General features: G+C 38.4%; 1 protein-coding gene across 4 annotated transcripts in view; it reads left to right on the forward strand.

The window, feature by feature from the left end:
• Positions 1 to 26,237, forward strand: part of dock9b (dedicator of cytokinesis 9b) — a 102,225-nt gene that overhangs the window by 38,481 nt on the left and 37,507 nt on the right. For 3 of the 4 annotated variants that reach the window (XM_081381681.1, XM_081381680.1, XM_081381679.1), the window contains exons 2-9: positions 7,839 to 7,955; positions 12,219 to 12,308; positions 15,995 to 16,077; positions 18,138 to 18,207; positions 20,313 to 20,408; positions 21,555 to 21,689; positions 23,837 to 24,011; positions 25,216 to 25,271. In XM_081381681.1, coding sequence (XP_081237807.1) covers positions 7,839 to 7,955; positions 12,219 to 12,308; positions 15,995 to 16,077; positions 18,138 to 18,207; positions 20,313 to 20,408; positions 21,555 to 21,689; positions 23,837 to 24,011; positions 25,216 to 25,271 — 822 coding nt within the window. Of the gene's footprint in view, positions 1 to 4,162; positions 4,417 to 7,838; positions 7,956 to 12,218; positions 12,309 to 15,994; positions 16,078 to 18,137; positions 18,208 to 20,312; positions 20,409 to 21,554; positions 21,690 to 23,836; positions 24,012 to 25,215; positions 25,272 to 26,237 lie in introns of those variants that run through there. The other variant, XM_081381682.1, reaches the window with a different exon arrangement.

Genomic DNA, 26,237 nt, shown 5'->3' on the forward strand with positions numbered 1-26,237 from the left:
ATGATAACACCCAGCCTCCCTCTCCCACCTCCTCTACCCAGGACAGCCAGTCCTTCGGCCCTGCCTCCGCTGGTTCCCTTCAGTCCCTCGGCTCCCCCTTTGTTTACTCCACTCTGCTGCGTGGATCTGCCTTGGGTCTTCCGGTCTCCAGCTCTGCCTTGGCAAGGGGATCCCATCACTCCACCTCGGCCCGTCGAACAGTCAGCTTCACCTTGGCTCCTCCCTCCTTCGGCTCCACCTGGGATGGTTGTCCTTACGGCTCCACCGGGCTCCCTCATCCCTCGTCAGTCGTCGCTCTGCCTGCACAATGGACTTCCGGGCCTTTGGCTACACTTTGTCCCTACACCCTTTTGGCTCTTTTGGGCTCCGCCTTCCCTTCGGCTCCAGCTTGGTCCTCAGTCCCACCGCCTCCGGCTCAGTCCTCTGGCATCCTGGCTCCACCTCGGACGCTCGTCGCTGCAGTTCCGCCTGGGCCTCCAGATCCATCAGTGTTGCTTATTCTCATCGGCTCTTCATCTTCGCCTGGATCTTTACCTCCATCGGCTCCATCTCAGTCTGTCGTCCACCTGCCAAGTATCCATCATGGCTCCTCCCTCCCTCGACTCCGCCTTGGACCTTCGTCCTGGCTGTGCTCTGGGTCCCCACCTGGCTGTTCCTGCTCTCATCTCCTTTCTTGCTCCTCCCACCGTCACCTGGTTTCTCCTGCCGTCATTTCCTCCTGCATCCTACCTGGTGCCAGCCCCTCGTCCTCCTCCAAAGCCCCACTCCCTCCCTCCTCAGTTGGTCTCTTATTGGTGCAAGGACGTTGGGGGAGCTACTGTTACGATCTCAGTCTGTTTAGTTTCACTGTGTTTAGGTATTGTTTTCCCTGTTCCTATTTTGTCTGTGTTCCTGGTCGTTATTCATTTCCATGGTTTCTAATTCATCACGCACCTGTTTCTGTTCCAATTAATTACCTTACTCTGTGTATTTAAGCCGATGCATTAGTTTCTCTCAGTTCAGTCTTGTTTATGTTAAAGTGTAGTTGCCTTGTTGATTTTCTCCTGCGTATTCTCCTGGTTTATTAAAAAGACTTCATACTGATTTGTGCGTGCTAATCTACACATTACAATGTTAAACTGCTTTTTTCACATTAATCTAAACTCCATTCATACAGGTATATAGATACAATAACATAAAAAAGTTTTGAAAACTTTATCATGCTTATCATCATATTTATTAGATTTTTTACAGTTTGGAAAACTGTAATATTTTGAAATATTATCACAATTTAAAATAGCTGTTTTATTATATATATATATATATATATATATATATATATATATATATATATATATATATATATATATATATATATATATAACATATATTAAAATGTAATTTATTCCTGTGATGCCAAAACTGATTTTTTTTTGTAGCCATTATTCCAGTCTTCAGTGTGATCCTTCAGAAGTCATTTTAATATGCTGATTTGGTAAAATAAACATTTATTATTATCAATGTTGAAAACAGATGCTGCTTAATATTTTTGTGGAATTTGTGATAATTTTTTTAGGATTATTTGATGAATAGAAAGTTGAAAAGAACAACATTTAGTGGAAATAGAAATGTTCTGTTTGAATTTAAAAGTCTTTACTGCCACTTTTGTGTATTGTAAATGTAAGCATTGGAGTCATTCCTAAATGGGTGCATCAGTGGCCAGTGATGTATTTCTTGCTGTCTGGCACGTATAGACTGTAACTGGCAGTAAGTGTGGCTCTGCAACACAGATGAGAAGGAGATGTGGGCTATGAAGCTGAAACAATTTATCTGAAGCATGTGCTCCTCAGCAAGAACATGACCCCAAGTGCCACATAATCTTATCATAATACAGCGACAACATGGCAGTTTTACAGACAGACAAACAGAATGTGAACAGAACAGCACCACATTTGCACACATTGATTCTGAGTGACCCATCTGCTCACTAATAGGACTGCATGTTACCGAGGCTTGATCACAGGTTATACTTTCCTCATACTGTGGAAACACAATCGACTTTTCCATGATCTATGATAGTTCTGTGAGCCTCTCTACTGGGATCATATATCACACATGCTTTCAATCGGACGTGCTCAGCTCATCTCTAGATAATATGCTGCTCCCCACGGCTTATGCTTTCACTGAAAGGTGCGTAGAACTCCATAAAATGCTCTCATCACTGTCAGCTGTTACACAGCACCAGCTGTCTGAAGTCCAGGCCCAGCTGTGAGTCTCCCACTGTGGATGGGTGTATACAGTATGATCAGGGTTTCTGGATGTATTTTTTTTTTTTTTTTCAGTCAGTGGTCCCCGCCCTGGCTCCCTGCCCTGACCCCCTTTGGGAATCTTCCCAATTATTGCATCAAAGTGGGATTATGCAACTCTCCCAAGCTAATGCCGTAACTCAAGGGTGTGGGGAATGTAGTGCGTACGTATGTGTGTAGGTTTTTGATTTGTTTCATGTGTTTGATTGCAGTTGTACAGACAAGATGTTATTGATTAATGCGTAGAAACACAATGACATAGTCACATTATTTTTAGGGTCTGCTAGAATACATTTACATGATTTAAAGTTTAAAAAGACATAATTTTTATCATATTGTACATTGCTGCAGCACCTCTTTTCACTCTCTGCCTGAAACGCTCTGTTTTGGCTGGCCCAGTCTGTTGTGATTGCTTAGAGCATGGCTGTGTTCGAAATCACCCCCTATTATGGGTATTCTCTAGCTGTTGAGTGTATTGTGGTGAATTGTGGAATTCAATGAGTGCACTAAATAATGTCCACTATGGTTATCCGCTCAAATAATGCCCTATTTAAGGCTAATAGGGGGCAATTCGGACACAGGCCATGTGTCAGAAATGTAACAGCCATTACCATAATCAGGTTTTTAGCTCCAGACAACTATGTTGTCTGTATTTGAAATACTATAATTCCTTTCCTGTGCCTTTGTTTATGGATTTTTGAAGAATCGTTTCCTTGGTTGGAGTTTAGTTTACTTGAGTTCACGAAAAGACTGAGATCCTAAGTTCCTGTTTTTGTTATGCTGTGATGCTTACCCTTGTGATCCTCATCGCGATTGGTGTATCGCTTACCACATTTCTGTGTACTGTTGCCTGATATCCTACCCTTCCTAAGGATGACTTTTGACCCCTGAGAGGTGACTACAGAAAGTATATGTGTGTATTGCTGAGCAGTATGCAGTTCCGAATTCAGGGTATTGTGTTTTTGTACATGTGCTCTTGCCGAGTTTCTGAATATGAATGAATGTTAATCGTACTCCATGTCGGACTGTCGTCTGACCTTTTCTGAGTGCTGGACTGGTGCAGATAAGCGGATCTGTAATTGTGTGTTTTATCCTGCTGTGTGAATATACTTTGAAGGAAATGAGTTTATAATATGAGACCATTTTTTCTTATGAAGTTATATTAAAGAAACAGATGGATGCAGGGTGATATTTTGTGTTTTCACAGAGATCAAGATAACAAAATAAATAGATCTTGTGTTGTTTTTGTGGCTTTTAGTCCATTTCTGTTCGTTTTGGGGTTATATGCAGTATGCTAATGTACTCTGTAGAGTACTACTTAGTACTTTTAGTAAATATACACATTTAAATCTTACAGTTTTCTCTTTAAGGAAAATGTAATTGTAATCGTAAAAGATGCAATACGGTAAAAACCTGTTAAACAGTTAATAGTAAGTTTCCTTGCTCTGTATATGGTGCAAACTGTAATAGATCTAATGGGATATTTTTTGTCTCTTTTATTTGAGACTTTTTGTCTCTTTATTTGTTCTATTCCAAGTTCACTCATGGGCTTTGGGTGTTGCTCTCTGACAGGTGAAACAGACAATTAAGACCTCTGTTTCATAGCAGAGGGAGGACAGATGAGCACGCCAACACAATAGTGGACATGGACATACACACACACACACACTCCCCCATACCAGAACAGCTGTGTGAAGGAGTGGTCTTTGCTTCCCACAGGGAAAAGAGAGAGTGAGAGAATGAGAGAGAGAGAGGGAGGGAGGGCCTGAACTGATAGAAGAAAACACTCTTGAGAACTCCACATGGTAAAGTTCAGAAACAGAGAAGAGTGGAAGAACATAAAGAGAGTCTCAGCCTGGGAGAGAGAAGCAGAGAACGGAGAATACCCTCAGGCTGTTGCAGAGCTCTAGTGTTAGTTTGCCTCTCAATCCTGTGTGAGACAGAGCCTGTTTTTTTTTTATTCTGCGAGTGAAGTTGATTTGAGCTCAGTTTTTCTGGAGGGAGCGTGTTGTGGATCATGCAGGGCAGGGCTGGACGAGCCGCCCGTAAAGATGCAGTGTGTGAAACACCTCAGCAGGGCAGGAGTCTGGGGGAGATGGAGGTAGAGGGGGAAACAGCAGTGCCCGTAGGGGTAAGTCTCGTATGTGACCATTTAAAGCACAAGGAACATCTAAGTCTAGTACATCTGTGGTCGGTTAGTCTAGTTTTAGAAGTTAGTCATCTTAATATTTTCCTTTATTACTGATCATAACTTTTTTATTACAGTTACAGAAATAAGTAGATTGGTCTAATCTGAATCTAAAAAGTAAAACTGATTACCCCTTGACTAACTGCTAGTTGGTCAGACTTCGTAGGACATACTGTAACATAGTGACTATGCAACTGTACAATACACTGTACTAGAACAGAGCGAATTTTGCAGAATTCCAGGTCACATTTCACCCCCAAATCACAAGACACCCCCAAAACAAAAACAAATCAAGGAATTATATTTTAAATAAGGAAAGTTAAGTTAGATGATTTAAGATCTTCATTATTCATTTATTTGCATTATTTCTAATTAAGCACATGTACATTTTCCCTCCAAATTCGTATTACTGTAAAACAGACTGTATTCTGATTAAATACTGTATCGTTGACAATTTATTTTAGAGTTGGTTATTAATTCCCATTATTCTAAAGGGAAAAAAACAACAACAAATACTGTAATACAATGTCTTTTATTTAAACCTGTGTTAGGAAAAATAAATGATACCATCATGTTTAAATGCTTAAATTTAGTAATTTTATAAATATAATAAACACATAATAATAATTTTTTGCTGTATGATGATGGGAATTTGGGTAGGAAAATGTACTTAATTATTAAGTTGATTAAAATAATGTATAAAAAGCTTCATTTTCTTAATGCACACTGTTGTTTTCTTATGGTTTGATTTTTGAGTTGTTGCACCTGTGTTGGCGTGCCGCACTCCCTCTTTACTGGCCTGTAGTTGTTGCTCAGATCAGCTCGCAAAGTATCGCTTCAAAAACTTTTGCTGATTTATTGATTTGCAGAATGAAGTTGTGTGTGTTTGTCTGTGTCTATATACAATAGTGTGTGCTCATGTGTCTGTGGCAAATCAGAGCAATAGTGCAAGGATTTACAGCCCAGTTAAACAGCGAGGGCCGTCTGCTTCTACCTTAAGATCCTCCTTCGGCCCGAAGGGAGGGAGACAGTTTAATGAGATTCCCTTTCCCCTCCTCTTCCTTTGCAGTTCCAGCTTGACATTTGACACAACACATTTCTGCAGTCCTGCACACATAAACATGTGTGTGTGCAAATGAGTGTGCCAGAAGTTTGTCAGGATGTTCTTCACAAAGAAGCATCAGCTTCTTCCAAATGCTGTGTGTGTGTAAAAGAGTGTGCGGGTGTTTAAATGTCCGTGCCTAGCCTTGGCAAGTTCCTAATTAGTATCATATTGTATTTATTAGTAGGTGTTTGTGTTGGCTGTGCTGAGTGACCTGTGGGAATTGAGGTTGGCATTCAGACTGGCACATTGGCTGCTTGTGTTGCCAGAATATTGATTCTTTTTTAAAGCCATAGAAAGTGTCAGACTAAAACACTCCATTCTGAATGATGAAAACATGACAATTCACAGAGCACATTCAGATTTTTAGTCTTGGGTACAGTAAATACGCATCAAACAAATGTCTATTGTTCACCTGACTAGAGATTATGAGTTGACTGATTGGTAGAACAGACCTGATAGATTGTTTGTGATATGTATGTGATGTGATGTTTAACAGGCTTCTGTAATGTGCTTTATATGAATTTATGGAAGCAACGTAATTGCGTAGTTCCAGCGCATTCCTCAGCAGGGAGTCCCCATCAACGCACGCGATAAATGGATTACGGCCAAGAAATCCTCCACACACACACACACACGCACACACAAACACAAACGCATGCACGCACGCACGCACGCACGCACACACACACACTTTCATGCCACATGCACACAGCTGTCTGCCACAACTGTGTGTTCAAACAATAAAGTGAGCACATAACACAATATGCCTTTGATTTACAATAAACACTTTTAATATTGCGATGTCTTAATATATTCATGTGCAGACAATGCAATGAACATAAAAAAAAGTACCAGTAGACAATCAAGTGACATTCATTAAAAACAGGGAAAAACCATCAGTCAAAAATGAGAACATTCTTTTCAGCCAAACTCTACAATGACATGGAAAATTTCCTGTTCATGAGATTAAATGATGGAATCTCAGATTTTTCCTTCTCAGAAAAAGTAGACAGCAGAGTTAAAAAAAAAGAATGAAAACAGCTACCGGTATGTTGTCAACAATGTCACAAATTATGCTCTGATTTATCCCAATGTTTGCAGCAGAATTTTTAAGTTAATTCATTCAAGGAATAAATATCTTCTTTTTTTTTTTATCCTGTGGTTTTACTGTGTATGTGTGTGTGTGTGTGTGTGTGTGTGTGTTGGACAGGAAATATTTCTCCCCAGAGGTTTCCATCTTTATATCTTAGCCAGTTAGTGCCTGAATCAGAGTTCTGCCGTCCCGTGCTGAAGCGATGATGTCACAATGGACATTGTAACAGAGACCTGTTCACCCGTCTTTATTGGGTGATGTAGACTGTTGGCGCGGATCATAGCGTGGATTATGGGAAGCAGTGTGTGAACTGCCTGGTACAGTTCAACACAATACTCATTCACAACTCTCTCTTACTCACAAACACACAGAACAGAGTATATGTTCACAAAGACATTTGTGTTTGCCTTTGTTTCCTGTTGATGTTGTCACATCATACGTATATGGTATTTTGACCATGATTTTGTACCACATTTATTAAGTATCGTATCACATTAAAGGATTATACACCAGAGGATAATACACCAGAGTTTACATGACAAACAGAATGCCTTAAAGGGATGATGTAGTGATACATCAAATTTAACTTGATCTTTTGAGATTCATTTACATTAATGAATTCCAGGTTCAATTTTATGTCATTTTACAAAAATGAGTGATTTACACACTATTTGATCTCTTATTACTATTCTTTGTGTATTTTTGTACTGTTGATAATTTTTCCTAATTTTCCTTCTACCCTAAGGAGAAGTGGTTAAGAGAATAAATAGATGGATGTTGATTATTTTCTCATAATTGTTTTGGAGACATTACCTCCCTTGCCTCCTCGAAGAAAACACTTGTACTGTAAACCCTCTTTGAAAGTGTACATCAGGAGAAAATGTTCGAAAATTGTCTCCATTAATGAAAAGACTCCATTAATGAAAAGACTTTATTAATGTCCTGACTGAATTCAGCAGAATGTTTCTGGTAACACACTCGACCGGTGTGAGGATCTGCAGTCACTTAGCGAACGCAAATATTATGACCCTTCCAATAACATGTCATTGATATAGCCATTCATGGTTTATTTAAAGTCTTGATTTCATTATGTTGATTTGAAGTCTTGAACATTTTATTTCTTCCATCTAATTTGCTCCTGTTGAACTTCTGCGTGTCTGTCTCCAGGTAAAACCAAAAGTGATCGAGCCGTTGGACTATGAGAGCGTACTTGTCCAGAGGAAAACTCAGATCCTCAGTGATGTCCTCAGAGACATGCTGCAGTTTCCTATTGATGACTTTCAGGTAAGAACGTCTGTTTATCTACTGTACACATCCAGCTCTCAGAGCATCTGCTCTCCCATCAGTATCCATTCCTAAATTCTTCTTCTTTCCATTTTTCCCTGCTAGAGACTCATGTAAAGTTTCATTTCTGTCAGTATTTTTTGTTCTCCTCTTATCTGAAATGCTGTGATTTCCTCTGAAATGTTATTTTTCAGCATTCTGAGAGCTAAGTGATGAGTAACCTGTGCAGATGTTAGATTTCGCAGTCTCTCAGTGGTGTGTCTTGAGTTTGTTTTCTCATTAGTCATACATCTCTGTTCTTTCTGTGTTCACGAGGGCCTACTTTCCATCACAATCATAATTCAAGCCTCAAATAGCATTACAGTAGCATTGTCTCAGGGGATTTTTCAAGCTGCTTCTCTGAATGGAAACATCTACTTGTTTTCCTTTAGAAATGGGTGTGTATGTGAGAGATCATTGTTATGGTATTAGGCTTGTGGGGAACATAAAAAACTGTGTTCTGCAAACAACTACCCATGCAGCTAGCTGAAACCAAACAATTATAATTCAATTTTAAGATTAGTGTTACAAAATTAGACCATAAATCTAATTATAAATTATAAACCTAATCTCAAATCCAAAATCTAATAGTTTTGTGAAGCCAAAGCAGAAGCATCCTATGTTATGACTGGCATTCAATTTATTTGTATATGACATACAGTATATGTGGTCACATTCAACCTAAAGCATAAACCTAACACGCGCACAAACTTCTCTGCATTTTTATTAAACCATTTTTCTTTTGGTGATCATTACCACCACCCCTAAGTAAAAATCGTTAGTATTTTTTTAATTACAAAATGTTTTACATTATATTTTATACATTAACTTGTTGCTCTTTCCAAATTATACCGCATACACCAGAGTTTAATAGTTCCCGGCCGTCTGTACATTTTTGGCCTTAGATGAAGCCTGTGGCTCCACTGCCAGAAACAACAACGCGTAACACACACACACACTCACACTGCCATACAATGCAGTGTTTATGAATATGGTTAATAATAGTAACCAATATTATGATACATTGAAAGCATAGTTTGATTATTTATGTTTTTCCAGTTCATATTAGAGGCACCACAAGCGTAGAAGCTGGTTATAATGAATGCAGAGCTTCATGTAAAACCTATGGCTGTACAGCTATGGGCAATATAGCTTCATCTTCAATGTTGGTTTCACATCAGGCCTCAGGCTCTATGAACACAAAGGCAATCACATGTTTGCTGGAATATGAATGCAGACTGAGACGACGTGTCCTAGAAAGACACATATAAGCCTCTGTATAATGATAAAGCCAGAGACATGACCGGAACTCCAACTGTATATATGCTAGTTATTTTAAATCGTCTCTGGTTACTGATGTAACCTATGTTCTCTGAATAGGGAACGAGATGCTGCGTGGCTTTAAGACGCAGTGGGAACGCCCTCTTGGTGTGCCGATTGTCTGAAGCCCTTATAGAATCACACCAATTCATTGGCTGATGGCGCGGGCGCCGCCCGGACGCTCTTACGTCGTCACATTATACAGGCGCGCGCGCCATCTGCTCCTCAGATTTCTCTGCCGAAAAAGAAGCTTGTCGGCAACGCGAGGAGCTTGGCAGCGAACGCAGCGTCTCGTTCCCTATTCAGAGAACATAGGTTACATCAGTAACCAGAGACGTTCACTCAACGCTGCGTAGCTTTAAGACGAAGTGGGAACAAAATACCAAACTCGCCAAGCTAATACGCTGCCGTAACTAGTACAATGACCGGATAACTCACACGACTGATTCAAGCAGATAAAATTTGGGAACCTGGAGTCATGTCGAGATCCAAACTCAGGCCAGTCGATAGCGAGCTTCTCCGTAGCGCGCGAAAGCACGTCCATAAGCTCAGTGTAAGCCGCAGTAGGCCGCGTTTCCTGGCCGCTAGGCGGGATAACGTCATCAGTTAAAGCAGGCCCGAAATCCTCGGAGTCGGAAGCTGCAGTATAAATTACATCTTCCAGCCCGAAATCCTCGGAGTCGGAAGCTGCAGTATAAATTACATCTTCCAGCCCGAAAGAAACCGTCTCGCGTGCCCCCGGGCTGGGGCATAAATAATCATGCGCGAACTCGACTGGCATGCCACGTGTGTGCTCGGGAGAGGGAGGGAGAGAAAGGGCGAGGCCCGTCTGCTCATACTCTACATCCTCGAACTCCACATCCGAACCCCAGGTCGCGGATCCTCAAGAGGCCTCGGCGGTCTCGGGAGCATGACGGGGGGAAACGAATGACTCCTTCTTAAAAACCGCGAGCCTAGAGCGGAGGGTTTTGAGAAGCAGATTGTCACAGAATTTGCATTTAGACGATCCTAAAACAGCCTCACTCGCATGCGGAAAACCCAAACACTTAACGCACTTACTGTGAGGGTCGTCCCTCGCAATGAAGCGAGCACATGGCGGAGAGCAACGACGATATTCCATTGGACTTCACCGTAAGGAGAACAGAGTTCCACTTATTCCAGTCGCTGAAGTGCAGAAGACAACAAAAGCAGTTGTATGAACCTGAATCATCTCTTAAACATGCACTTGACCACGTGTCTGGACATATGCCCAGTTACGGTTCTCTTCTCTTGCAGTTGATTATCGTTTGATGAAATACTGCTGTCAAGATCAAAAATGCACAAACATCTTGCTTCCACTTATTCCAGTCGCTGAAGTGCAGAAGACGACGAAAGCAGTTGTAATCCGAACTTTCGGGCTCAGAAAAACCGAAAGCGAAGGGCATGAAATGGCCGCTTCGTGAAGGCAGAGAAATCTGAGGAGCAGTTGGCGGACACCTGTATAATGTGACGACGTAAGAGCGTCGGGGCGGCGCCCGTGCCATCAGCCAATGAATTGGCGTGATTCTATAAGGGCTACAGACAATCGGCACACCCAGAGGGCGTTCCCCCTGTGTCTTAAAGCTACACAGCGTTGAGTGAACCTATGAAAGAGAACAGTCCATGTCCACACAAAAATTATATTTTTGACCAACAAAAAATGTTACAGCCAAATTGATTGGTTTTTCTCAAATTATATTTATGGTTTGGTTCAAATCTTAAATTTTGATTTAATACTAATCATTCAAAAACACAAAACAATACAAAAACTGTATTTCTGTAAAAATCAAGAAATTCATTATGAATCTCAGACAGAAGCTAAAGTGTTACTTAATGTAAGTCAATACAATAATTGATAGGCTTTTTACAACTTAATTTCTGTATTAAAGAAAAATATAGTAAATAGTAAGCTAGTAAGCTATAGTAAAAAAGTTTTATATGTTCCCTGGTTTTGTGTTTCTTGTTTTTGCTATTTGAACTTTTATTTTGAAGTGTATTGTCTCTTCCCATCGTTCCCAGTGTTCACGTCCAGTTTTTTTTATTTCCTGCTTTACTTTACCCTTGTATGTTGCCATAGTGATTGATTACCCCCACCTCTTCCTAGTTAGCCTGTCGTTATCTTATGTATTTATACCCCAGTGTTTCATGTTCTGTGTCTGGTGTTGTCATTTGTGGATGTTATGTGTGTGAATTTTTCAACTCTGTTTTGACTGCCTTGTGCTGAGATTGGTTTCCCTGTAACACTTTTGTTATGTTTGTTATAAGTGTCTGTTAGTCACATTTATTTTACTGAAACACTGTGTCACAGAAAGTAGAATTTTCACATTTTGTTCATCACCGTTTAGTTTAGTTTATTTTGTATAAATAAACACTATGTTTATTGTGATGTCTTTTTAAAATCTGCGTTAAATTTTCTGTTATGTACTAACAACCCCCCCCCCCCCCCCAAAAAAAACAAAAACAAAAAAAACCCCAGAAAACTGTATAAAAACTACTATAATTTCTGCAGTCCGTAAAGCTAGCCAGTATGTGTTGTGCACATCAATATTCCTGGTGTTAAGCGAAACTCCTATTTAAACACTTTTTGTGTTTTTTCTGTGGCGGAGGATTATTTGCTTTTAGACAAACTGAACAAAATAGGTATAAACACGGAAGCAATGTTTTTTTTTTTTTTTATAAATGAAGGTCGTTTAACTTTTTTCATTTTGCCAAAATCCTCTAAGTCCATTGTTAAGATTAAAACCTCTCTTTTGTTTGTAGTCCAACATGATTAATTGTATTGCTGCAAGAAATGGACAGATTTACATTGACAGATCTTTCTTTATGCGTGTCCATGTGCTTGTCTTTATTTAATATCTGAAAACGTTTGCACATGTTTCTGCATAGATCTCCATTTTGAAGCGTCAGGGCAGAACACTGTACTCTTCAGTTCCAGATGGGGCAGAAAAGAGAGCCAGCAGCCTGCTAGTCCAGGAGGTAAGAGCTCAACATAAACTCATACATCAGAGCAAAATAAGAGGATGAATTAATCAATTGCATTCTGAAAGCGTTGTTTATTTGCACATTGACTGTATTGTTTTAGCGCAATTAAGGAATTATACAAATCATGTTGCAAACCCTCCCAAAACGTAGTTAAACGCTATTTGTATGCTGCTACTTACATTCCACTGTTCAAAGGTGAGTTCTGGGAGGATGCATTAGAATACCACAATCACTTTACACTTTACTGAGACTTCATAACCCAATGAACCTGAATCATCTCTTAAACATGCACTTGACCACGTGTCTGGACATATGCCCGGTTACGGTTCTCTTCTCTTGCAGTTGATCATCGTTTGATGAAATACTGCTGTCAAGATCAAAAATGCACAAACATCTTGCTTTCTACAGGCGGGAATAGTTCAAAGTCAGTTGTGTTAGGAAAATAGCGCTGAGCTTTGAAAATAAGGTGGAATCTAAGCCTAATGCTAAGCATAATTTACATTAAAGGAGACATGTTTTATCTTCTAAGAATAATCATGACTTAATTGAACTATTTAAGTGCATTTAGTGTCTGGTTAACCTGAATAGAAGTTTAAGGCAAGACACTACAGGCAAAAACAGCACTGGTCAATTTTGAGATTTTGGGCTATTTGGCGTTCCATAATGTGTTGTTTCAGACTAGTGGAAAGAAAACATCTAAAATATACTTTATTACCGTTTCATTTACAAAATATATATTTAAAGGCCATTTTCTCAATTTTAGTTTTTTCTTGTGTACGCAAGCTAGAAATCTCCACTTAGCACTTACATAGGCCAAACTTTAGTTTTATTCCCTTCCATATTCTCATGTTTATTTACAGAGGGGTTATTCATATATAATTTGACTGATTTTATACTACATTCCTAAAAACATGAACATTTATATTTTCTTCTGGCTGAGTGATAAATAGAGTTCTGCCATGACACATCTCAGAGTGTTTGGCATGGTAATGGATATGACAGTATTGATATGTTTAGTCTTGACAGAATAGATCTGCTACGCTGCTGCAGAGCAAATACAGGATTTGCCACTGCAAAGTGCAAATACATTCACAGCACGCTGCTGTGAGCAAGTAAGACTGCTGATGCACAATATAGCATACATGAATTACCCGTAGCAGATCTAAACAGGTGGAGCTGGGGGAGGAGGAGGGTTTCTGAAAGCATGCTGAAACTGCTACAGAAAAGGCTGACCAGTATTTAAAGGTTGAGCAGCGAGGTTATTGGCTACTGATACAGCAGGAACCAATCAGCTGTGCCCTATAGAGAATGATGTGATTGCAAGCAGATTGAGTTAAGGACCAATCAGCCTGCGCCATCTAGAGTTTCATGACAGAACTTTGTATGTAAATAAAAACCCCTCTGTAAAAGCTTTGACTCTTTAATGTCAACAAAATGTTTTATTTAATGTTCAGGTTTCTGTTCTGGAAATGTATGCAAATGAGTGCATACTGTATGTATTTAGATAATGCCTCATTTGCATATTTTGAACACTTTTAATACAAATTTTTTTTGCATTTCTTAATGCAATCAATCAATGGGGAAGTTTGGTGATATCTGTTAATGTGATATCTGTTAATCTGATATCTGTCTCTTTTGTTTTTTACATATTCACATGTGGTGTCTTGCTTTAAGCCAGTGGTTCCCAAATCTGGTCATAGGGAGCAGTGAACACTATGTAGAGACCCTGTCAATCGGAATGGAGCTCAGTTCATGGAGCACACAAGGTGATGATTTGATCCGGCCCGGGACCTGAATTGGGAACCACTGCCATAAGCCCTCATATGCAATGCACAAAATCTTTACCTTAGGCTATTAATAATCATATTGGAAGGACAAAGGCTTTAGATACAACTAAAGCCAGAGAGATTTATCCACCTTATAACTTAAGAGCTGGTGCGGCCATTTGTTGCTTGATATTGCAAACTAGTATTTCTTATCATAATATTTCAATGTATTGTAATTATAAACACTGGGTTGTAGCGCACTTTATTATTCTTTAAGTTATTTACCCATTTGAATTGAAAATCTCGCACATTCACAGAAAATAGCTTACTTCTGTATTGCGAAATAAGGTTAATAGAATAGGAATTGTCATTGAATAAAATGGTGAAACAGGACAAAACAGATTCCGAGAGGTTCCTCAAGCCAATTTATTATGCATCTTCAATAATTCTTCTATATGCATTTGTGTTAGAAAAACCGTACTTGTGTGTGAGGTCTGGGTCAAGGCTAGGTTTGTGTGGATATCACAGGCGCTGGGCGTCGACAGCAAAGAGCGTAAAATGATACTTCCTCCCACTAAAGAGCTCAGTGACATCATCAAGGGCAGCTGGGCCAGAGCCAGGCAGTTTTCCAGCTTTTCACAAATCAAAACATCTGCCTCGACCATTAGTCAAGCGCACATGTCCTCTGTACACTCCAAACAACAATCATTCTGTAGGATTGCTGTGGTAAACTTGCAAACATGTTCTTGAAGACATAAAATATGTTTAATTGAAACACTGAGTAAACATTTGTCATTTTGTTTTGTAAGAGTTGTAACTAAATCTGATCCACAGATCTACCCAATAACTTTTTTTTTTTAATCAGTTTTGTTTTGTAATGAAATAAGTCAGTGCTGGTGGTTTAGTTGTCTCAATGCTTTTTGTTTTAGTATAAAAAACAACAGCTTAAATATACCAAATTATAGTCAAGCATCACTATTATTATTGCTCTAGTAATATTAAACATTACTTGTCCCATTTGTACATTACATTGAATTGTGTGTAATATATTGCGGCCCCCTCATTTTAAGATGGGACCCCCCAAAAATAAAATTCTGTCTACGCCACTGGTGCAACAGTATGAACATAAATGATGACTCAGATTTGCCTGGCCAGCAATAAAATGGGGAAAAAACATCCTATTACGCCAAGAACACCCTATCAACCGCACAACAATACTCGAAAACCCTGCATGGGTATCACTCACCTTTTGTCTAGATAATATAAAAAACCTTGTTCTTATTTACAGTTTATCTATTTTTATTATTATATGTATCTATATTTTTATTTTACCCTAAAGGAAAAAGAAAAGTTACAGATGTAGTACAGAGACGTTTAGTTTAGAATCAACACTTGAATGCTTCCTGTAGTTCCGAATGGTCTTAAATTTACTTTGTCAACTCATCTACTCTCTCACTCACTTCCTCTTTCTCTGCATTAATTGGATTTAAAATAAGAGTGAGAAAGCCGTTTTGGGTTTTAGAGGCTTTTAGTTTCATCTTATCCCTTTAAGAACTGCTGAGGACTAAATGATTGCCTCGCCAACAAAGCAAATAGAGTTGAATCTTCTGTAATGTAATGCCCTGAGGATATATTAGTGTCTGTTTATGGTGCGGTGTGGTGACAGCTTTACCAGTGATTAGTACAGGGATACAGGCAGTGCCGCCCAGTGAGGAAATTATTTTCTAAAAAGCTGTTGCCACAGATTGCTATGGAAAACATGATACTTATTAGATTATGGGAAAAGTATTAGCTTTTTGGGGATTTAGGGTCTTTACGTGTGTGTGTGCATGCGTGCTGGTATGTGTTTATTTGCTTTCCATATGCCAGAGGACACAGACATGTTTTTATTTTTTTTCTCTTATTTTTTTCTAGTGCATCAAGACCTACAACTCCGACTGGCATGTGGTGAACTACAAATACGAGGATTATTCTGGAGACTTCCGCCAACTTCCAAAGTAAGGACCATAAGACTGATTTAAAGAAAAAGAAAAGAGGTGGAAAGTAACAGAGATCGCTATTTGAAGTACAGCTGGTCTTTATTGAAACATCATATCTATGTAACGGCACTGTTCTGAAAACCTTGTTAGCTGCCTTTGTAGGCAGGATTTTAAGGTGTTATATTCAATATCCCGACGTGTAGGCTGTTCTAAAAAGTAGGCATCATAAAAAAAAATGATTCAGTGCCATAAGAGGTATTAGTCACATTATTAACAACATACATTATTAAAAACATTACATTTCTAGCACTTTTTAGCTTTTTCCAAAAGGTTTATGTATAAAGTAATTTGGTTTGTAAAGTTCTTCTTATGTATATGGTTTATGGTATTTTCCTTATGAAATAATAATTGCATACAAGTAGTTTTATACATTCCAAAATATCATTCTGAAAAAAAAGCGCATCAACTTTCTATATACACCCCAGTTTTTTTATATATAGATTTCTAAATCCTTTTAAAATAATCTCAAGTAAGAACACTAGGGTTTTCCAGTCCAAAAATTCAGCTTTTTACAGGTATGAATCTTTCTAAAACATGCATAATGCTTTGCGACAAGCTTTTTTTTTATTTTACAGATAATTCAAGTTCAAATTGTTATTATTACATTTTACTTACAACTGCTCTGCATGTGTTATTTGCTATGTTTAGAATAAATAGTGTTATATTTCCGCCATTTTATCAGCCATCAGCCACCCTCCAGTTTAGGACATCGGCATCGGCCTATAGAAAACCTACAGGTCAACCACTATTTAGAGGACAACTGCCAGTGCTTAAAGTCGACAGCAAGGCAGCTCACTCGTTTTTGGAAGAGAGCCAATGAGTCATCATTTGTGTTTGTGAAAGAGGGAGAGATGCTGTTTTACACACTCATTTTTATCAGAGTCCTCGTCCTGTCCTGCCCCAGTGTTGACAGCGAGGTCTCGTCCTGAGCTAAATCTGGAAAGTGCCGTTCTTCACACAACAACAACCCATCAGCAGCTCTTTTCCTATTTCCTCCTCACTTTTACTTTCTCTTTCTCTTTCTTTTTGTCATTCAGCACATAAATACTCTACCTGTTTCAGGACAAGGCAGCAACCAAACGCCAGACAAGTGTGTTATCCACTGATGTCACTTCCTGTTCTAACGTAACAGATAGAACAATTGTTATAACGGTCCATAACTGGCAAATCACATTGTGGAGATCAGGAGCCAGCCAGTGTCTGGCATTTGGCAAAAGGTCGCAGAGGAAGCAGGAGGGATGATGGTGATGGAAGAGACGGAGATAATGTGTGCTGTGTTTGTGAAGCTTAAACATCATCATCATCATCACGATCTCATGCCTTCATGATAATTCTGCTAATGCAGTTTGCTTGAACACACATGCACATGTGCACATTCTGCATCAACTGTGTGAAGGATAAGAGCAACTGTGTCCTTGAGTTATAAGTGCTAAACCTTTTTGTCAAATGTCCAGTATGTGGTATAGTCATGAATGATGACTCAAATCGTTTAGCTTGTTGAGATTTTTTCACCAAGCAACCACATTGCGACACGTTAAAAAACATGGTCACACTTTATATTAAGTGTCTAACTACTATGTACTAACTTCAAAAAATAAGTACTTATTGTGTTCATATTGTATTGCAAAACACTTTTGCTGCTATTGAGGTGGGATACGGGTAAGGTTATGGACAGGCTTGGTGGTGGTATAGGTTTAAGGGTCGGTTAAGATGTACTGTAAGGGAAGGGTCAACTGTGTAATTATACATGTAATTACAGAAATTAATTACAGCTGCAATAACATGCAGGTATTTTTAAAAAAATATAAGTACAATGTTAAAACATTTTGTGTACACAATAAGTGCATTGTATCAAATTATTAATTTTAATGTTAATACATAGTAGTTAAAGACACTTAATATAAGTCATTTAGCAAACGTTAGCAACACTATGGCAACCACCCTCAATACTCTATCGCTGTGGTGGTGACTTTTGCACAGGCAGAAAATGTGAATGTAACTTTTTTTTTTTTTTTCAGTAAAGTTCCTCGGCCAGAGAAGCTAGCGAGTCACGTGTTTGAGGTGGACGAGGATGCAGATAAGGAGGAGGTAAGGGAAAATTACACATGATTCTGCATTGTGATTTTTTTTTTTTTTTACTGTGTCTATAAGTGAGTGTTTCATCAACTCTGGCCACTTTTTTTAATGTACCAGGGGTACCGGTCCATTGGGCCAAAAGAGCCCTTAAAGGCACAATATGTAAGATTTTTGGATTAAAAACCACTAGAGCAATGTTATATATTTTGTTGACTTGTGTACTTACATTATTCCAAATGTTTTCAAGAATGTTTAAATCTAGAGAAATAAGCTATTTTAACCAGGATACCCTGCGTCGCCTATCAATGACATTATATCCGCGTTACCCTCAATTTCCAGTTTTATTCTGTAGAAACCATGGAAACACCAAAGACGCCTTAATATAATGTGTTTTATTAGACAGGTGAGCAACTGTTTGATTACATTCATTGACAGAAAACGAATCATTGTTATTGAGCTTAATACAGTTAGTCTTATTGTTTAAATCTCATTTTCTTGATTTACCGTGAGTACCATGTTTTACCATACCTAATATTGTTCTAGCTCACTGCAGTGTGTAACAAGTGTCTCATAGTAGAAGCAGTAACGAACGCACAGAGTAGCATTATAACATAACTTTCAACACACTCAAATGTATGTATCTAAACTGTTGCCCAACATATATGACCGGAAGAAACAGAAGAGGTCTTCTGCGGCATAATAAAAGCTCCACTGCTCTCGAGCCGTAATCAAGCTACACCTTTGTTTTGAATAAGTGACCACTAGCAGCCAAATATTACATAGTGTGCCTTTAAGAAACCCCCAAATATGCCATTACAGATATGTTGTTTAGTTTAGGGTGGATATGTTTAAACTAGGGCTGTCAAAAGATTAATCGTGATTAATTGCATCCAAAATAAAAGTTTGTGTTTACATAATATATGTGTGTGTACTGTGTATAATTATTTTGTATATATAAATACACACACATGCATGTATACATTTAAGAAATATTTGCATACATATACTGTATATATTTATATATAATTTATGTTATATATAAATATTAAATTTTTATATATAAATTACACATTTTTCTTAAATATATACATAAGAATAGGACAGAGGCCGCACTATGCATAAACGTTTTTTATTCGTTGCACAAACGCGTTTCGGCGTGTGCCTTCTTCAGTGGGCACACTGAAGAAGGCACACGCCGAAACGCGTTTGTGCAACGAATAAAAAACGTTTATGCATAGTGCGGCCTCTGCCCTTTTCTTATGTATTATATTTTTAGGCCAGCACTCTAAAAAGTGTATTATTAAAATTGAGTGAAGCCTGCTCCTATCCTCATTAATCTTAAATATATACAAGCATGTGTGTGTATTTATATATACAAATGTAATTATACACAGTACACACACATATATTATGTAAACACAAACTTTTATTTTGGATGCGATTAATCGCGATTAATCTTTTGACAGCCCTAGTTTAAACATGTTTGTGTATTAAACTTATGAAAGAGAGCAATAAACTCAAGTGCAATTGTTTCTTAAATCTAGCAGTTTCCTTAGTATAGTGACAGTTAAAGGAAATGGTATTCACTGTACTGCACTTCCATGCACCATACTTCATCACAACAGTGATTTCCCTCTCTCTCCTCCTCTCTGTTCTCACTGGCTGATAAGCAGAATAAATAAATAATATGGAACTTACAGCTTATTAGTAATGCGTTTGTGCAGAGCCTCTGGGACTACATTAGCCTTCGAGAAAGAACAGACGCATGACTCTGCTGTTTATGGGCCATTTGATCCCCTGATTGGGTTTCACCTACATTTCCCAGAATTCCAGCTCCATGTCTGCCATTCTGTCTAAACGCTCGCTCAGGGATGAAGTTTGTTTGTTCAGTTTGAAGGCTGCTCCCTGTAGGGATGAGGGAGAACGTGAATAATTGAGGGGGTCAGGTGAAAATGGAGTTCATGTTGAAACATGGAGAGGGCGTCCAGAGGCTCTAATGTGGGAAACTGTGTTAGATATCGACATGCTTTGAAGAAACAGATGAAGTCAGACTGTGTGGGTGTATGATTGCGCTTCTGTGTGTTCTTATGTGTGCTCTTGATCTCTGGTTCCTGAAGGATGCCGCATCATTGGGTTCTCAAAGAGGGGGCGTGTCCAAGCACGGCTGGCTGTATAAAGCAAACATGAACAGTGCCATCAGTGTTACCATGAGGGTGAGTTAGCCATATATACAAGCCCTTTTCTGATTTGATGATGACGAAAATGTCTGAAACATGGTGTTCTTACACACGATGATCACTATGTTCGGAACGAAATACTAGGATGCTGAATACTGCCAAGTAGAACCTGAGGGGTTACACAGTTTATACTGTAGATTTTTTAAAAGGCAAAAAACAAAACAAAGATAAACGATAAACGAAGGCCTTCTGAGGGTAATCCGTGCGTTTTTTTCATAAAAATATACATATTTAAAACTTTATAAATGAAAATAACTGGCTTCCGGCAACAGTCGACGCGCGTTCACGGGAGATGGATGCTGGCGTATGAAATAGGCCTTCGTTTATCCCCCTGGAGCCGGATGGATTACTTTTGTGAAGGATGCATGCACATTTTTGGGACTTGAAGGAGGTGGACCCCATAACTTGACATTATAACCACTGAAAGATCTAAGACATTTTCTAAAATAACTGAAAATGTGTTCGTCTGAAAAATGATTGACATATGCATCTCGAACGGCTTGAGGGTGAGTAAATCATAAGTTTAATATCATTTTTGGACGAACTATCCCTTTAACAACTGTTTGAGTTTTCTTTTTTTTAAGGTCAAGAAATACAAAAGTATAAAGCAAAAAGTAACTATACAAATCTGGAACCCACTCCACACCATCCAACCCCTGGTAGACTCAAGAATATACAAATAAAATACAAACAGAATGTAGACACAAAATAAATGAAAAAAAAATAAAATACATAGATGTTAAAAAAGTTGACACCATATCAAAAGGAGCACACCATAAATTCACTGTCTTGACATTGGATCCATGCATACGAGAAGTGCCACGGGGTGCAGTTTCTGCATAGCTTTGTGTTCAGCTGGTTGTTTTCAGTCATGGACATAGCAAAGCAAACTCTGACCCTGTCCTCCTCTTAACAGATCTGTGCTCACCATGTTATAGACAGGAAGTGGGGCTTCACCAACTTCCAGTTCTCACTAATTCATTTTCCCATGGTCCCTTACCCCTAGATGTTATTTTTAGAACAGTCACTAGTTTTCATCTAAACATAGTGTGTTTAAATCTGCTGTTTTCATTTAATGCTTTTTGTGTTTTTTCTTTCCCTCCCAAATTTCTTTCCCTTTAGTCTTTTAAGAGAAGGTATTTCCACTTGACCCAGCTGGGAGATGGATCATACAACTTGAACTTCTACAAAGATGAGAAAATATCTAAAGAACCCAAGGGAACCATCTTCCTGGACTCATGCATGGGTGTCATCCAGGTAACTATCAGTATAAGAATCAATGACATGATGCTCAGATTGATGTCCTGGGTTGTGTTTCCCGAAAGCATTGTTAGCCAACGATGTTCGCAAGTTCTGTCATTACCAACATAGTTCACCGATTTGGCGTTTCCTGAAACCATAGTTCCAATTAACATTCGCAAACAGCATCGCAAACTTACGTGGTTGGAAGTTACTACAGCTCTCGAGCTGTGGTTAGAAGCATAGTTTCTTGTTCATTTACACGTGGACTTAGATAATGCTCTTGGGCACAATAAGTAAAGTAACAATCAGTACATTCTATATCTTCCATTCTATTCAAATAAAATGTATATATACATACAGTTAGCAGCGTTTTTGAAGAGTGCACATGTGCATAAAATGCACAAGGGATCTTCGAGGTATGATGAGGGAATCCACGATGAATCAAACATCAAATACAGCAAAATGACATGGAAGATCCATGCCTGAGATCTGTTAGTTATTACACCTCCACCTCAAATGATAGAGGTCGACCATGTTACTACGGTTTCAGAAACTGACTAGTTGGTTAGTGTCTCCAACGACGCATCGTACTATATTAGTGACTTGAAAAGACATATTTATGATTAACATGTTTCCAACTTCTGAAAATTAATTTTGATATTTTCTGGGGGCATAAAGTACATTTTTTTACATTGTTAATGATACAACTGTCTTATGTCATATAGAAATTTGTGTGGAAAAAAATACTTTTGCATAATCTTTTATTTTTATAAAATAAATATTTTTATAAAATGTTTATAAAAATATTTTAACTAAAATAAATTCTAAACCTGCAAAAACATGAAATATTCCCTACCAGAACTCTTAAAATGGCATATTATTTGACCTTTTTATTACAAGGTTAGTTCAAAATTAGGTTAATTAAGCTCAAGGTTAGTTGAATGTAGAATGTTGTAAAATGTCATGTGGTGTGACTCCCTAAAAAGTTATATTCATAAACAATATTTCAAAGTACATAAAAAATAAGAACAAATATTTGCAAATCTTTTTTTGAAAAAAAAAAATGTTTAAGATGTGTACAAAGTTGAGAAGTTTACACATTTATTCAGTGTGTGAAGAATGTTATTTATGTTTATTGCTCTGTTTACTTCTATTGTAACTTATTCTTCTGTAATTTTTTGCTTCTTTTTTTTTAAAAGAAGGAGCGAATCAAGCTAGAATTCTAACTTTGCTCCACAAATGTTATCGATAGAGCTTAACTTGTATTGAACCTGGAACATTCCTTTAAAGTTCATAAGGGCGCCTGAAGAATAAATGCTTTGTTTTGTGTATTTACTGCAGTACAAAGCAGTTTATAAAAGGAGTTCAGATCTCTAATAACATCCTCATGAGTCTCTTCCTTTGTCTCAACCAAGAGGGGATATCAGTGTTTGGATGGTCAGTTCCTCAGATGGGGCTACTCGAGGTTGCAGAGAAAGAGAAAGATAAAGTCCAGCTTAATTCACGCATTATTTCTCCCAGGGTCAAATATTTCCACTCTGTGGTGCACTCAGTGTGTGTGTGTGTGTGTGTGTGTGTGCAAATGTGATCGCATTCCTCGATTCACCAGCCCTCCTTAAAGTATTCCTTTGGTATGCACAACCCGTTTTATCTGTTTTCGACATCTGTTTTTTGACATTTTGTCCGTTTTCCACATTTCGGACAAAAGAGAAATAGTAAAAGTTATTTCTAGCTCCAAAACCTAAACATTTCAACAGGTGCACATGCAAAGCGGCCAGATATTCCTCAGCAGGCGTCCGGGAATAAACGGCTTTCAGCTCCTGCAGGATAGATATATTTTCCAGAGTCATTTCTGGTGTAAATTCATCATAAATGCATTAAGTGTAAAATCATCCCAAAGTCTCTGGTGCTCTCACATTCCCATAGGAAAGAAAAGTCTCAAATGAGATCTCTTGTGTCTTATTTTTTCTTCTAGACAGCAGTGAGATTAAATGATCAAGTGTAGAGTCTCCTGCTTCTCAGATTTTTCTCCCACAAAAAATACCCCACTTTTCTACACAGATGAGTTTGAGAAGACTGTGCTATGCTGAGCTATGCTATTCACTGCCAGTGACGTGATTAGAAATGTCTCTCTTTCTCTGTCACCGTTTGTCTGTGCGCAGAACAGTAAAGTGCGGCGTTTTGCGTTTGAGCTGAAGATGCAGGATAAAAGCACGTATCTTCTGGCTGCAGACGGTGAAGGAGAGATGGATGACTGGATCAGCACTCTCAACAAGATCCTCCACAGCAGTTTTGAGCTCGCCATGCAGGAGAGGAGGAACGGAGAACTGCACGATGGTATGTGTTTGGGCCAGTAAGAGTGTGTGCAATTCACAGATGTGTGTGTCTGATGTCATGTATGACATAGGTGGAGTGTGTTGATACATTACTATACGATAATACAAGGTTGTTGACACAGTTTGAGCGCCCAGACGTGTATTTGAAGAGCCAGCTGAGTGGTCGTGTTTCCTATATGTGTATGTTTTCTTTGAAGAGACCACCCACTCTTTAAACGTCTTTTAATGGATAGATGCATATATCCAACACTCCTGGACTGACGCACACATAGCCATACACAAACAGTAACACTTAACACCTCTTAAACCCTTCGGATTTCACACTGGAGAGGAGGTTGGGAGTCTTTATTTACTTTTGATGAGTTTCAAAGGAGACAGCACATTCCTTTCTTCTCGCCTAGTATAAAACAACAAACACCTGCTGACCAATCAGAGTGCAGAACCAAATTAACTAATTACAGCATGACTGTTGCTATTAGTCATAATTAGGGTTTGTTTAAGTTCATTTTGGTGCCTAACTTGTCCCGCAATGTGCTATAGCCACAAATGATACCTCAAATCATGTAGATTGCTGAAGAGAAAATGGGAAAAAAATCCCTTGAAAGAGGAACCTGTGTCATATTTAGGGCGCTGAATATCTTGGGACAGAAAGGAACTAACCAGAACATCCTACAAACATAATTTTAACACTCAGAACACCTTAGAAACCATATAGCAATGCCTTAACAACCACCCACAATACCCTAACAATCAAACAAAACACTCTAACAACCACATATACAGATATACAGCACGTACCGGAGATATACATTTTCGGGACAGAATACTTTAGAAATTCTAGCATAGTAATGCCCTAGAAACCACCCTAAATACCCTAGCAACACCCTAGCAATCACCCAAAACTCTCTAGTAACCACATATACAGATATGAACGATTAAAACCACTCAGAACACCTTAGAAAGTGTATTGCTGTGCTATCAACCACCCACAACACCCACTCACATCATACAAATGTAGTTTGACAGCTTTAATGTTTGAGCACCCACATTTTAGTGTTTGTTATTATGATTTGACACTGTTATCTGGCTGTTTGCACAGTCACAACATGTTGATATAGACATTGAGACTCACGGCTGTGTGCCGTACCACTGAGTTTGCTGGTTTTGAGAGTTTCAGTACAGCATGTGTGTTTTCTCTCACACAGACGATGAGCTGGGCAAGACAGACATATCACCAGGGAATTTTCAGGACAGTTTCCAGGTATTGTGAACGTGTAGACATAGTATGTCCTGATTAGCTGATTATACAAATCATCTACAGTTTCACAGGGTGTGTGTGGGTAAATACTGCTTTTCGGCTCCTGTGTCTTGGCTGTAGTATGATCTCAACGCTGGCGTCCTCACTGTCTGCCCTCTCTCTACACATCCACAGTTTTTCCACCCACCCTGAGTCTTCTCGGCTAATGTTTTCCAACCATTCCACAATGAACCACCCACACTTTGGAGAGACACACACACACACACTTTCTCATCTCCCTCATCACATCTCTCTCTCTCTCTCTTGCTCTTTATTCTCCTGTCCTCCTTCTCTCTCCTCCCTGGAATCAATCGTCTAGGCGCCGCTTCTCGCTAACGTCAGGATATTTTCTCACATCCCATGATCACTTCCATGTTAGTCAATAGTTTTGTAGTATTTTTTGTGCCTTTTTCTCCAGTAAAAATATCCCAACATTCATACAGAAAAATACATTTATTGTGGAGCTAAATTGTGTAAATAAAGATAATACAAACATTTTTTGAGAATATTATCTTTAAAAAAATGCAAATTCACATTATTTAATAGTTTATTTAATAATAATAATAATGGCAAAAAAAAGTTTTTATTCATTTTAAAAAGGCTATTTTTCTTTTTTAATCTTAATTTTACCTTCATTTACTATGGTATACACAATAAAACAGATTGCCTATATGACAATAAATCTATTTATAATATATTCTAATATTTATTTATCATTTAAATGTATATTGTTTGGAAACATGTCAGAATATCATATGTAATTTTGCATTCATCTTGTTTTAAAGTCACCATGAAATCAAAATGGACAATTTCTATTTAAGGAATATTGCAGTATTTATTATAAATGATTTATCAGTGTACATTATTATTATTATTATTTTAATTAATGTGCCCTCGTAATATTAAATCAAAATAGATTCCCCTCACACC

This window comes from Scardinius erythrophthalmus, assembly GCF_964197995.2.
Source record: "Scardinius erythrophthalmus genome assembly, chromosome: 12".
Classification (NCBI taxonomy): Eukaryota; Metazoa; Chordata; class Actinopteri; order Cypriniformes; family Leuciscidae; genus Scardinius; species Scardinius erythrophthalmus.